Below are 12,930 nucleotides of genomic sequence, written 5' to 3'. Positions count from 1 at the left end.
ATGAGGACTACCCCCTGCCTGCACTCCCTTTCCCCCTCCTTTTCCCCCCAAGCCACCTCTCCTCTCTCCCCTTTGCCTCCACCCCCATATCAATGCTGCAGAATAGGCAATAGAGAGTGAAGTTAGCAATCTCAGGGCCACTCGCACTCTGGACCCACATCAAAGTGACAGAGACGTCCAATCAGATTTGTCTTACAGGCATTACATGATGAATATGGTGCGGCCGCAGCACAAAAGCGCCTTTGTGTCTCCTCCGAGCAGGGACTATTCACAGCCCGCCACAGCCAGCCAGAGTGGAAGTAAGTGGCCAAAAGGGCCCAGGCCCAAAAAAAAGCACCCAAACTTGTGCAGCACAATGGCCCATGCAAATCACAGCCCCCGCCTCCTCCACCCTGCCACACATCCCCAGCTACTCCATCCCTCCACCCTTCAGGCCTGAGCTCGGTTCCTCCTCTGTTGGGTCGTCTGAAGTTTAGGGCCTATTCACACACATACAGAGGTGTCAGTTAAAAGTGCTGAGCTGCACGCATTCAAACGTTCATTTGAAAAGAGAACGTTTTTTTTCAGAAAGATAGAAGAAAAACACGAGTCGAATGACTGACTTTTTTGTCAAAAAGTAAGAATGACTTGGCGGCTGTGGGCAAGGCTGCTATTTAGTAAGACTGTTGATGTAGAGAAGAGTATTTCCAGCACATGGAGTGACCCTGATATTTGTTTGAATTGAGATAAATGATTAAATGAAACATGATAGGCCAATTTTTGCCAAAGAGAAAAGACTTATATTGATCCACAAATCCATTCATTCAACACAGTGATGAACAACTCAGTGCATGACTGACTAACTGTCGAACATCTTTAGCAGATATTCAGTGAAATGGAAAACTCGCTACGGCACATCTCCAACTCTAGGAATTGAAAATCAGAATGTTAATTGGAACTAAACCATCATGAATGTTCGCTACCACAGAATATATTGACATTTGCAAAAGCTGACAAGTAAAACTTGCTCTATGAAGATGACTCTGTCGTGAGGCAGCATCCACAACACCCAAAACTCTTTTAATATAGTGATGAGGAAATAGACTCGAAGCATTCAATCTAAAAGGCCGTTATTATTGGCTTCGAGCCAATGTGACCTGCAGTGACTGACCATAACTTCTATCAGGGCAAAAACGGAGCATCAACAGTGATTAGTGCAAAATACGTGTGTGTCCCTCATGCCTCTACTACCCAGGACCTTACTAAATCAATAGCCAAGGGGTCAGCAGATTTGTCTGAACCAGCTGCACAGCCTTGCGTGTGTGTGTGTGTGTGTGTGTGTGTGTGTCTACTCCAAAATGGGTTCAGCGTGTTTTCTGTCTATGTTCAATATAAACGTGTCTGTGCCTCTGCTTAAACATTAACACCTCTGTAAGCATTGCTCAAGGTTGTGCACCACCTCTCCATTCATCTACATCTCTGCATGTGGTCATGATGGTCATCCCTCTTTTGTCTGAACCATATTCATCATATTAGCATCTTCACAGCTGTGGCTCAAACTATAGGTGTATGTTTATATTATTTGCATTAGTTAGTTACTTTCTGTGAGAAAACACATGTATGGTTTCATGGAGAAATTGTATTCATCTTCACAGCCGTGGTAAACTTAAAGGAATAAGTTGTTTTATCCGCTAATTTGTTCTGTAGTGTATGCATTTATATTGATTATCCGTCGTCAAATGAAATAACATACCTGTTTGAATTGTAATTATTGTAGAATTAATAAAGCATCAGAGAGTGTGATTGTTGTCGTATGCATATAAGAAAAAGTCATTTTAGACTGCAGTTCCTGATGCACCTGTTGCTTGCAGATGTGGCTTTGAGCTGTGATTGGTGGGTTGTCTATGACTGTGATATATTCTTATATATATTCTAAGTTTCAAGTCAATTTAAGATTTGCGTTATCATAATGAGATTAATTTCAGAACACATGATAAAGAGTTCAGCTCTTGAGACTTGTCAAATGAATTTCAAATGAATTGTCCTAAAAGGCACATGTATCCACTTCAGCCCTTACCCCAACAGACATTGGTGCAAGTCACCACAGCTGTAAATGTGATACCCAGATGTGTTGTGCAAAATAAACTCTTAAAACTCCTGATCTTTGAAAATAAATGTTAAATCCATAAATCAAGGCTTTTTTCAGACCATTTGGACAACTATATCTCACATTTTAGTGCAGCTGGATAACTTATAGTTGTATATTGAAATACATGAATGTGTTGTCATATCGCTGTTGTAGTTTGATTTGCTAAATGATAATGCTTAGCATTTCATTTCTAAATGAATAACGAGAAAGACGTGAAGGAACAAATTGTTGTGGTATTAGTGGCAGTTAGCTGTTTTTATGTAAATATTGGCAACCATTAAAATGATTCATGTTGTGGGACATACACTGGAAAACGTTTTTTGCCGACGGCGTCAAAACACAAAAGCAACGAAGTTCGTACAACAGGTTGTGCGCAATTGACGCACATGCACACATGCCTCTCGTTCGTGCAAAATGGCTTAAAAGTCCACGGAGCACTCTGATTGATGCATGCAGAGCAACAGATGACCCCTCGCTACCCCACTCTTGGCCAGTTTAGCCCTATTATAATCTAGGGATGTGCGCATTTGGCGTTTCCATGGTTTATGCATACATCATGGCTTTGCGAAGAAAAACGCATGCATAAATGAGTGCATGTGATTGATTATTCACCATTGGATTACGCCAAAATTAACATCGCCCTTATGTATTGTCATAGTGAAAATGACATGTTGACATGAATAAATCTATTTTCACCCCTGCTCCTCCCTAACTGGCTGAGGAGAAAATTGCATATCCATCTTAGAGGACAAGAGACATGCCGTTATTTTTACTTTGTGCTCTGGCCTCTGCTTGACACTGAAGGACATCAGAAACATAATTTCAACCGTATGATAATAGAGCAGCGGGGTATTTTGTGCCATTGATTTATCTTTTTGAATCCCGGTGACGTAGGAGGTTATAAAGCAGAGCGTAATTAATGTCATTTATCACTTGTTGGATTTTGTCACTTCGCCGACGGGGCTCACATCATACGCGAGCCATTAACCAATGGGAGCGTAGGAGCCTTTGTCACCGCGCACAGGCACGTGGCTCACACCTGCAAGCAGCATTGTGGCGTGTGTGCGTGTGTGTGTGTGCGTGTGTGTGTGTGCGTGTGTGTGTGTGTGTACGCGCGTGCGTGCGTGCGTCCGTATGAGAGAGAGAGAGAGAGAGAGAGAGAGAGAGCGAGAGAGAGAGAGAGAGAGAGAGAGAGAGAGAGAGAGAGAGAGAGCGGTGGAGCGTGTATTAATGCCTGTGGCACACTTTTAGGTGCAAAAAAACAAACATCCCAAATATCATGTTGCAGCTGTTATAAATGCATGCTGTTCTGACCACTATCGCTGATATTATTTTCGTTTATTTATTAATGTTGGCTGATCAAATGCATTTGAGTTTTTTAATAAAATATAACATACGAGACCAGCTTCAATCAGCCTCTCGTTCCCAAGTCCCCCCTCCAACAGAGAGCACCAGGTGAAATTAAACTCGTTATTTCTCGTTCTGCTTCGCTGAATTTGGCATCAGTGTTAAATTACAATAGACGATCTTCCATAATTGGCATAATGAGGCGCAAAGGCGCACACAATAGTGCTCACTATGTGGTGTTGTGCTCCCCATTTCGCCGGAGATAGGCTTTTTGGTTTGGCTGTGTGCCTCATGAAAAACACAGTTGGGGATACAACTAGTGTGCAACCCCAGGTTTTATTTAGATTGATCTCAATCGGGCAATAATAATTTTGACCCCTCTCATTGTCTCGCTGACTTTCCCCGGGCCGTATTTCAAAGCGTCTATACCCTTTGAGAGGCCTGAATTACACCCCTTCCCCCTCCTCCCTCCGCTCCAGGCGCTTTGGGCTATTGGGTAAAGGCAGAGTACGCAAAAGAAACAATGCAATGCATGAAACGTAATATTAATCTCCCCGTCCTGAATGCAGACAAAGCGCCGGAGAAGGTGCACGTCTATAGTTATTGAGTGCTCACCCAGCTGCGCAATTTCCCCCCGTGTGCCCAAGCAAGACGGGAAAAGGTCATGCAGCAGCTTTGAATAGAAGAGAAGCTCACTAGTTTGCTCAATTACCGCCACACACCCCTCTCTCTCTCCCTCTCTCTCCCTCTCTCTCTCTTTTTTCTCTCTCTCTCTCTCTCACTCACTCTCTCACACACACACACACACACACACACACACACACACACACACACACACACACACACACACACACACACACACACATCTGAGAATAAGTGTGCGCAACATCAGCTTAAGAACCAAACCACTGCAAAAACATATTATATAAATAGATTCATCTTTATTTATAAAACTTGTTTTACACAAAATATATCTGTTCAAATCAAATATTTACATTTTAGGCTACGGGACACGGAGAACAAGTGCATACATTGATAAAGGTCTCCTTACCACCTATGTAAAGAAAGAAAAACAATCTGTCACATAGCCTTGATATTGCTGTCACACAACTCACTGCCTCGCTAACAGCTGGCTCTCACAACACTGTCAGGAAAAGTGGCTGTTGTTCAAGAACATTGTTTGTTTGACTCATGTACAAAAATATGTCTTCATGTTAAAACAATTCGTTGTATGATACAATTGTGTTATGAAAGGGGTGGGGGAACGATGTAGATCACGAAACAGTCTGTCGACGCGTCATGTTCGTGTCTGTCTTCCAACAGACTTGGCAGCCGAGGAAGGCAGTCCTGCTCTGACGATGCACTCATCAAACAAGTCCTCTGGAACTGCAGCGCCGTCTCTGCAGAACCTGCCGTGTCACGTCTTAATTGCACTTATTCAAACATAACATCAACAGTTCTTCACTTCCACGCGTCAACGTGAGACTGAGTCCAACTCCCTCCTTCGTGTGGGGACGTAGAGGCTCCCTCTCTCTCGCACACACTCTCTCTCTCTCTCTTTCTCTCTCTCACTATTGCTTTGCTCCTGCAGAAGCAGCCCGGGTGAGGGAGGCAGGCAACAGATCACTTCCAAGCATCAGAGCGAGACTGATCTGATGCCTTTAACAAGTCTTTGTCAGTGTTTTCGGAGTGAAGGCAGCTGCTTTTACGCACAGACTTCTGCTGTGTGGTTCGGATGCTGTCAGCCTCAGTACCTGTCGAACCAGGTCGTAAAGTCCAACAGCTCCTGTTCCTCGGAGCTCAGAGGCTCATAACTGCCCTCGTCTGATGAGTAGGTGGAGTGAGGCGACTCTGGTTCGGCGGAGTAGTTGTTGGAGATTGTCGGGGATGGCAACCCGGACTGGAAAGCAGCCGACACCGCGTCATGTTCATCCAAAAGATGCTGTAACGCCCTGATGTACTCCACCGCAGACCTCAGGGTCTCCACTTTGCTCATCTTCTTGTTGGCGGCGCCGTTGGGCACGTGCTGCCGCAGCGTCTGGAAGCCCATGTTGACTTGTTTGACCCGGTTCCTCTCTCTCTCGTTCCGCCGGGCCACGGCCACGGGCTGCTGCTGCGGGATGGAGTAGCCGAGACCGTTGAAGCTCAGACGCCGCTTGCAGCGCAGCAGCTCCGGCGAGCTGGAGCGCTGTCTCTTCAGCACCTTGGTTTTACTCTGGAAGCCGGCCGCGTTGGTGTTGGGGTGCACGGCGGGGGCCGCGCAGTCCTCGGCCGGGGCGTGCAGGCTGATGCTGGCGTGTCTTTCGGTAAATCCAAAGGTGAATGCCGTCTGCGTGGTGGTGATGGTTGTCGTTTCCATCTTGCTTGACAGTTCTTCTGAAGTGATGGATGCAGAGGAAGAGCGCAGCCTCCAGCAGTGGGACGAGAAGAGCGGAAGGGGTTTGGCAGTGTACAGCTCTCGTGTCCTTCGCGTGGGGACCGTGTGGCTAACTCTAGTCCAAGTCTCTCTTGACTGCTTACTCCACGAGCCGATCTGACCCAAACTTTGGCAGCACTCCTCTTTTTCAACACGCGCCCCAACACACACCCCACCCACCCCCTTTTTGGGTACGCACGCTTCGTCGCGAGGCCCCGCCCCCGCTGTGTGATTCTTCTGCACGCCGACTCCCCCGGGCCAGGCGCGTGGCTCCGGGAGCTCAATAAACAATCCCGAGCTTTCACTGCGCCGGGAGCACGCGCTGAGCTCATTTACATTCCAATGTCCCTAACTTGAAGGCCCATTGGTCGATTCAAACGGCCTGCAACCGTGCAAAGAGAAAGAAAGGCGGAGAAAGAAAAAAGAAAAAAACAGAAGAAAAAAAGAAGAGAGAATGAAAAAAGTGAATGGTTTGGTTCTTTGAAATGCCTTTTGAATTTGACAATGTACCCCTGGCAAGTCTTCAAATTACCCCCCCCCCCCCCCTCCGCGCCCCCCACCCAACCTCCCCCCCCCCCCCCTCGGCCATCTTTCTCTTCCAGCTCTTTACAACACAAATACCAAGGACGCTCTCCCCTGTATCCAGGCTACAGCTTTATAGAGCTAAATAAATTGCAAGCGTGTCTCTGAGCACAATAATTGGCAATTATAAAGCTCGTAAGGACGCGATAAATGTAAGAGTGAACGCTTTTTATGATATGGAGCCGTCCGAAAGCCCATGTTACAGTTACATCTCAACTTAGTGGTCTGCAGGTCCAGTTCGTTGTCACAATTGCTGGCCAGGTGGAAAGTCTTGTTCAATACAACTCCTGAACTCCCATCTGAATGCAACATTCTTTATTATTTTTTTTCATTATATAGTTGTATATACCTATGCGGACAACAAAGTCTGGCAAAAGCCAAACCCAATTTTAAGTACAGATGCGCGAATGCAGTATTTCAGCACCACATCTGACTGGACAGTTAAACACAACGGCTTCGTTATCCTCTAGTTTGGCCTTTCTGTTAACCTATGTCGCAGTATTTGTTTCAAACTGATTTGGCTTCATCCGGCATTGTCAAAAGACCTTTGAAATACGCTTCGTACGTGAAAAAGTCTCCTTAACAGGAAATTCTAGCGGCGAAGGAGTCTGGGTGGAAATGTAACCGTTACCCATGTGATACACGTGGGACACTTGCGTCCTCTGGCGGCAAAACATAGGAACTATGCCAACATGGCCGCAGAAGACACAGCGCACTCGTATCTACCAAAAAGTCATAAATGCCAGAAAAACTTTCCCAATCAGATCTTCAGACCTTCACTCTCCACAACAAGATTGATCAAATATTGACAAAACTGAATTGACAAAACTTTTAACTGAATAAATGGAGAAATCAGAGTAAATACTAACATAATAATGTTGCCTTCTTTTCCAAGCTTTTAAGTGAGCTATCTTAAACCTGTCAATATGAAACAATCTCCCAATGTTTGTTCATCTGTACCTATGTATATATGAGACACTCTTAAATCATCTACAATACAACAAATCTTTTCACTTTGCACCTCTCCCAAATCCCACAGCTCGCTCCATCTGTTTTCCTTCTGAATAACTTAATATAGTCAATATATTTTAAGCTGAAGATCTTTCACCTTGATATGCAAGCACACGATTTATGGCCAAACTTGTTGATGTATTATTACTCTATGTTGGTCCTTGATAAGACATTTTCAGAGCATTTTTCTTGAAACTTGAATTAAATTTGATTAAACACAACATTACAACCCAAAGATTGTGACCATGTTATGCTCAGTCAATATATTATCAAGAAACTCCTGCAGAGAACATCTCCATTCATTATCATCATCTTATTCTAGTGTTTGTGTGTGTGTGTGTGTGTGTGTGTGTGTGTGTGTGTGTGTGTGTGTGTGTGTGTGTGTGTGTGTGTGTGTGTGTGTGTGTGTGTGTGTGTGTGTGTGTTGTTTCATGCTTTTCTGCATGGCCAACAGCAGAGGGTGCTGAGTGGTGAAGATAAAAGTATTATCCTATTGTTGTTCTCTCAGTCTAACCTCTTCACAGAAATACATCACACAAGCATGCACGCGCACACGCACACACACACACACACACACACACACCAATTTGTGTTACTCATAGGTGAGGGTGCGGCTGTTTATGAGAACCGTGGCAGGTTTCTTGGAAACACACTGAAAGTCCAGTGTCTCAACACTCAACATTTCTGAAGTTAGTTTTTTCTTAAAAAAACAATGCCTCAAGTCAACAGCGCCTCACATCCAACACACACAGGTGAAAGAGAGATATGGGTGGTAAAGTGTGTTTATCCTTCTGCCTGCCAGCATGACAGAGATAGGGAGAGAGATAGCAAGATACAGAGACATGGAGGAGGAAGGAGAATCGGGAAACCAACTAATTTCCAGTAAAAATGCCATTTTAATAACATTAAAAATGTAACAATAATTGTGCCTGCATAATAAAAGTTCCTCATCCGAAGACTCATATACATGCGTCTGTGCTGGCAAAATAAGGGCCTATTATCTCACTCGCAACTCAATGTTGCGTCATACTATGAGACCTTTCGGTCACATGATCTGCTCCTTGTAGTACTGTATGTAATATTGAAAATATTCAATATTTATATTTACAGAACAAGACACTTATGATATTACCGTTGTATTGTGAATACAAGTGTGAAACAGGATGTGAGCCATCCATGTGGTCTTTCAATAACCAAACTATCCTTCCTGAGATGCCTGTGTTTTCTAGGGGCCTTCTGTAAGGGTTAAGCAGTATTTCCAATGAGCAGGAAAAGGGAAGTGCTCCATTAGAATATGTATCGCTTCTCTATTCCTGACACATGTGTACTGGGTTGTAGACGTGCTAGCAATAATTCTTAAACAGCGGCAGATATAATTGTTATGATGCCTTATTTCTTCACCAGCGTCAGTCTGGGGTTCAGGACTATAAACCCAATTTCCCCAAGAAACAAGTAGAGAAGTAGGCTTAGCATGCACACTAATGCAACACCTGACCTTCAATGCTGTGGTTGTGGGTAAAAGGTTGGATAAGACTCCAGAGGGAGAGAAGAAAATAATAAATAATTCACAGTTGTACTTTTCTCATGCAATGAAGTTAGGAAACGCTGATGCTAGAAAGAAGAAGTGAGGCCTCACAAGCAAGCGAGGAGTTTATTTTAATAATACATTTTACATCAGAATGTATGTCATAGACACAAGGGAGTCCCCACTGCACTCTCACTCACTGTCTGGCTAATAATATTCGGTCTCATTCAAACACATGACACAACCGCACACCTGCAAGATTCTTACTCCCACATTACATTTGAATACACTGCACAAGTTACAAACTACACAGTACTCTCACCGGTGGATTCCATTGTCTACTCTAGATTCACTGGAACAGGACTGGTTTCATGGGACGCTATTTAAGTGAGCATGCCTCTCGAATAACAGCCTACAGGCCAGAGCAGGTGCAGCTAAATGCCTCTGTGTGTCTTAACTGACATGTCATCTGAACTGAAACTACTTACAACATATGTGGTGGCTCTTAAATTGTATCATAGCTGCTATATGAAAATGCACTACCACGTTGTAATGTTCCACCCTGTCATTTTAAGTATTTAATTATCTGTGGGTCAGTTGCATCACATCAAATGCTCTGGATCTGCCTCTCCCATTCCTACATTAAAACACATTTATTGCAGTATTCAAACCTTCATATTTCTATGACCGCACCACAGCATTTGTCTGGTGCACTATTTCATAATCTAGATCAGTTATGACCTCATAATTCAGCGCAACATGGGCTGATACCAATGGAAAAATAATAGGTCCACAAGTGAAAAATAGATTAAAGGCGGACAGTTGTTCGGCTTCTTGTTGCCTCATTTAGCCACTTAGCAAACAACCTTTTTGCACGTCATGAGTGGGCATTACAGGTCATAGAAAAACAACTAATTTCCGGGTTTTCGTTATAAATTACATTTTTTTTTCTTTCCCCCTTCACCGCTGCCCATTAAAAAGTGCAAACTGTTGCCTCCTGCATTAAATTGCATACAAGCGTTACGAGCTCATTCCCGCCTCTCTTTCACCGTGTTTTCCAAAATGTATCGACTTCCTACAACAGCGGGCGGAAACGCCTGCGTGGAAATATTAACTTTTTTCCCTGAAGCAATACCGATGACGTGGTGACGCAAGAAAAGAGATTAAACGGTGAAACTGCTTTCCCTTTCTCTCTATAAAGAGAGAAATTCCACCCATCGCTACATCCGGTTTGCAGAGGGTGCGTTTAATTTATTGACCTGTGAGCTGCTTGCTGCTGCCAAGAGGAGGTGACGTCTCGCTTATCGCTGAGTTAAGCGCACCGTGCCTCAGGGTGGTGCCCTCCCCGTGGGGAGGAGACATCGAAAACTGACGCTGCACTATAACTTCCGCGAAGCTGCAACGAGGATCCACATCAGTAGCTCCGCCAGAGCAACATCTACTGAGCAATGCAAAGGTAGGGGGACACACACACACACACACACACACACACACACACACACACACACACACACACACACACACACACACACACACACACACACACACCTCTTTCTTTCTATGTGGGCTATTATCTTCATGTTACTTTCGTTGTTTTGTTGTGAGTGGATTACATGCATTGGGAAGTAGTGTGAAACTTGCTGTGTAGATTTATTTTGTATGAATTGCTGAATACATCTAGTGTGTGCTTATTGCTTGGCCAGACCATGTTGAGGATTACAGGGTGCGATGGGCATTCTCTTTGTAACTGTCCCAACATTAAAACACTTAAAAAACATTGACTGGAGCTGTGAGTCAGTGTGCGTGTGCGTGCGTGTGCATGTGCGTGTGCGTGTGTCTGTGTGCTCCTGCGGTGAATTTTTGTGTGTCTATGTCCTCTCTCTCTGCTGTGGGGAAGCGTTTCATTAAAGAACGACGCTGATCTGTCATGTTTCCTCTCAGCCTTCCCAAGCCCCAGTTTGCCAGCTGGCTCATCGAGCAGGTGGAGACGGGCCAGTACACGGGCCTCCGCTACGAGGGCCAAAACAAGTTCAGAGTCCCCTGGAAGCACAACTCCAGAAAGGACTGCAACGATGAAGACACTAAAGTATTCCGGGTAGGTTCAACTGCCTCTATTAAACTTCACTGCTGTACTGGTGTTCTCTGGCACAGCAAGATTAGATAACATGTTGATGGCTTTGTTTGTTGACATGTCTGACACAACTATAGTAATGCTGTATGTTTTTGTTTTGTAAGTATAATATTGTGCCACAAACATTCCTCCTAAGCAGTTTTTGATAAACAATGACTTTCATGTCATTAAAGATTCCTTCTCGTCATTACTGGCACAATGCTTAAGTATGGCAGGGGCAGTTATAGCATAGCAGCACCAGCGGTGGCACTTCCACTTCCTCTGAGTCAAAGTAGAGGCACAGTAGCAATACCACAGTGGAAGTGGTAAGAACAACTCTATTACAAGATCATAATTACAATTCAATTTGAGTTATAGAAGATTCCCTGAAAGCCCCCTTTGTGTGTACATGTGGACTGCAGAGTGTACTTAAACTTCTCTTGGTTCACAGGCATGGGCAGTAGCAAGTGGAAAAATCAGCGAGTTCCCCAACGACAAGGCCAGGTGGAAAACCAACTTCCGCTGCGCTCTGAACAACCTCTCTGTGCGCTTCAAGATGATAATGGATAATTCCAAGATTTCGGATGACCCTCATAAGATCTATGAGATTATCAACACTGACTGTAAAACGATAGTCACTTTATTCAAGCCTTGTACTTCCACCATTTTTTTAAAGTTGAATGCAAATTAAAGTGCGTCTGTTTTCACTGTCTGCAGACAACTATGAAAGTCCGCCAACACAAGACTCCCAGGAGGATTCTGTTATAACTCCAGATATCTACAGCTCCCCCATAGAGTGCTTCCCCTCAGGAAACGAGGTGCCGTATTGCCTAGAGCGCAGTTTCACTTCTCTGTTAATTGGTTTCATATCACAAAGATTTTCTTTGTGGCGTTTGCTTCCCTTCAACACTTATTAAATGCCTAAATATGTTTATTTTTTTCCCCCTCAAACAGAATAATCTACTTATCAATCTCATGGCCTTGGATCTTGGCAGCCAGATATCAGGTACAGTGTCTTATGCAAAGGAGAATACCATCAAAGTTAAGATTTTACATGGTTTATAAAGAGGTTAAATGTTCTCTAATTTGCTGTTTATTGCCTTCAATAGAGGAGCAGCTGTGGACAGAGGACTATGGTCAGCAAAATCAAACTGCTCCTGGAAGCTATCCTGTAGCAGCTGAGAACCACCCACTGCCTTTACCTGATCAGCCTTCTTACTGTGACGGTACGCTCAGCCGAATACAATCAAATTCCTTTATTGAAATGCTAGACTGGAAAGAGATGTTTCCAATTGGTTATCTGTAAAAATGTGATCATGTGTTTGTTGTTGTTATTTTACAGTAAATCCACCACCAGTCCCAAGTTCACCTCTGCAGCAGCCAAGTATATTTGACCTGGAGATCTCCATCCACTACAGGAAAAGGGAAATGCTAAAGGTCACATTGACCACTGCCCTTCTCCAGCTCCACTACCAGCAGGAGGCCCCGGAGCTCAATGCCCACCATCTCTGCTTTCCCTCAACAGACAGTCTGCTGGACCACAAACAGGTACACGATCAGCTGGACATTGTGTGTGGCCTAATTTAACAAAACCCTCCATAAACTACACCTGTTAGCAGTTTCTCACTTTCTTTGGCCTACTTTATGAAGAATAGTTTCTGCAGTTAACATGTCATCGTGCATCGTTTGTTAGCAGTCTTCCTCTTCACTTCCTCTGCTGGCACATTACTGCTTTTCTTTCTGTTACCACCGCTTGTGGACCAGTGGGATAGAGTGAACCTATTGGCAGGAATGTGCATCATATCAGCGAC

The 12,930-nt window shown here is 44.2% G+C and overlaps 2 protein-coding genes across 2 annotated transcripts in view; one reads left to right on the top strand and one right to left on the bottom strand.

Annotated features, from left to right (window-relative positions):
• Nucleotides 1–5,222: 5,222 nt before the first annotated feature.
• On the bottom strand, nucleotides 5,223–5,834 carry ascl1b (achaete-scute family bHLH transcription factor 1b; the record flags this gene model as incomplete). The annotated part of the gene is made up of 1 exon (XM_079223841.1): nucleotides 5,223–5,834. The coding sequence occupies one exon, from the start codon at nucleotides 5,832–5,834 to the stop codon at nucleotides 5,223–5,225; it is 612 nt and encodes a 203-aa protein (XP_079079967.1).
• A 5,102-nt stretch (nucleotides 5,835–10,936) lies between these two features.
• Nucleotides 10,937–12,930, top strand: part of irf7 (interferon regulatory factor 7) — a gene marked incomplete at its 5' end in the record, with an annotated part of 3,596 nt that continues 1,602 nt past the window's right edge. The window contains 6 exons of the mRNA XM_079224141.1: nucleotides 10,937–11,104; nucleotides 11,571–11,742; nucleotides 11,837–11,937; nucleotides 12,074–12,125; nucleotides 12,229–12,345; nucleotides 12,462–12,667. Of these exons, the coding sequence (XP_079080267.1) occupies nucleotides 10,937–11,104; nucleotides 11,571–11,742; nucleotides 11,837–11,937; nucleotides 12,074–12,125; nucleotides 12,229–12,345; nucleotides 12,462–12,667 (816 nt within the window). The remainder of the gene's footprint in view (nucleotides 11,105–11,570; nucleotides 11,743–11,836; nucleotides 11,938–12,073; nucleotides 12,126–12,228; nucleotides 12,346–12,461; nucleotides 12,668–12,930) is intronic.

The sequence above is a fragment of the Taurulus bubalis genome (assembly GCF_910589615.1).
Source record: "Taurulus bubalis genome assembly, chromosome: 9".
In the NCBI taxonomy this organism is placed as follows: domain Eukaryota; kingdom Metazoa; phylum Chordata; class Actinopteri; order Perciformes; family Cottidae; genus Taurulus; species Taurulus bubalis.
This window is presented reverse-complemented; position numbering and strand designations above follow the sequence as displayed.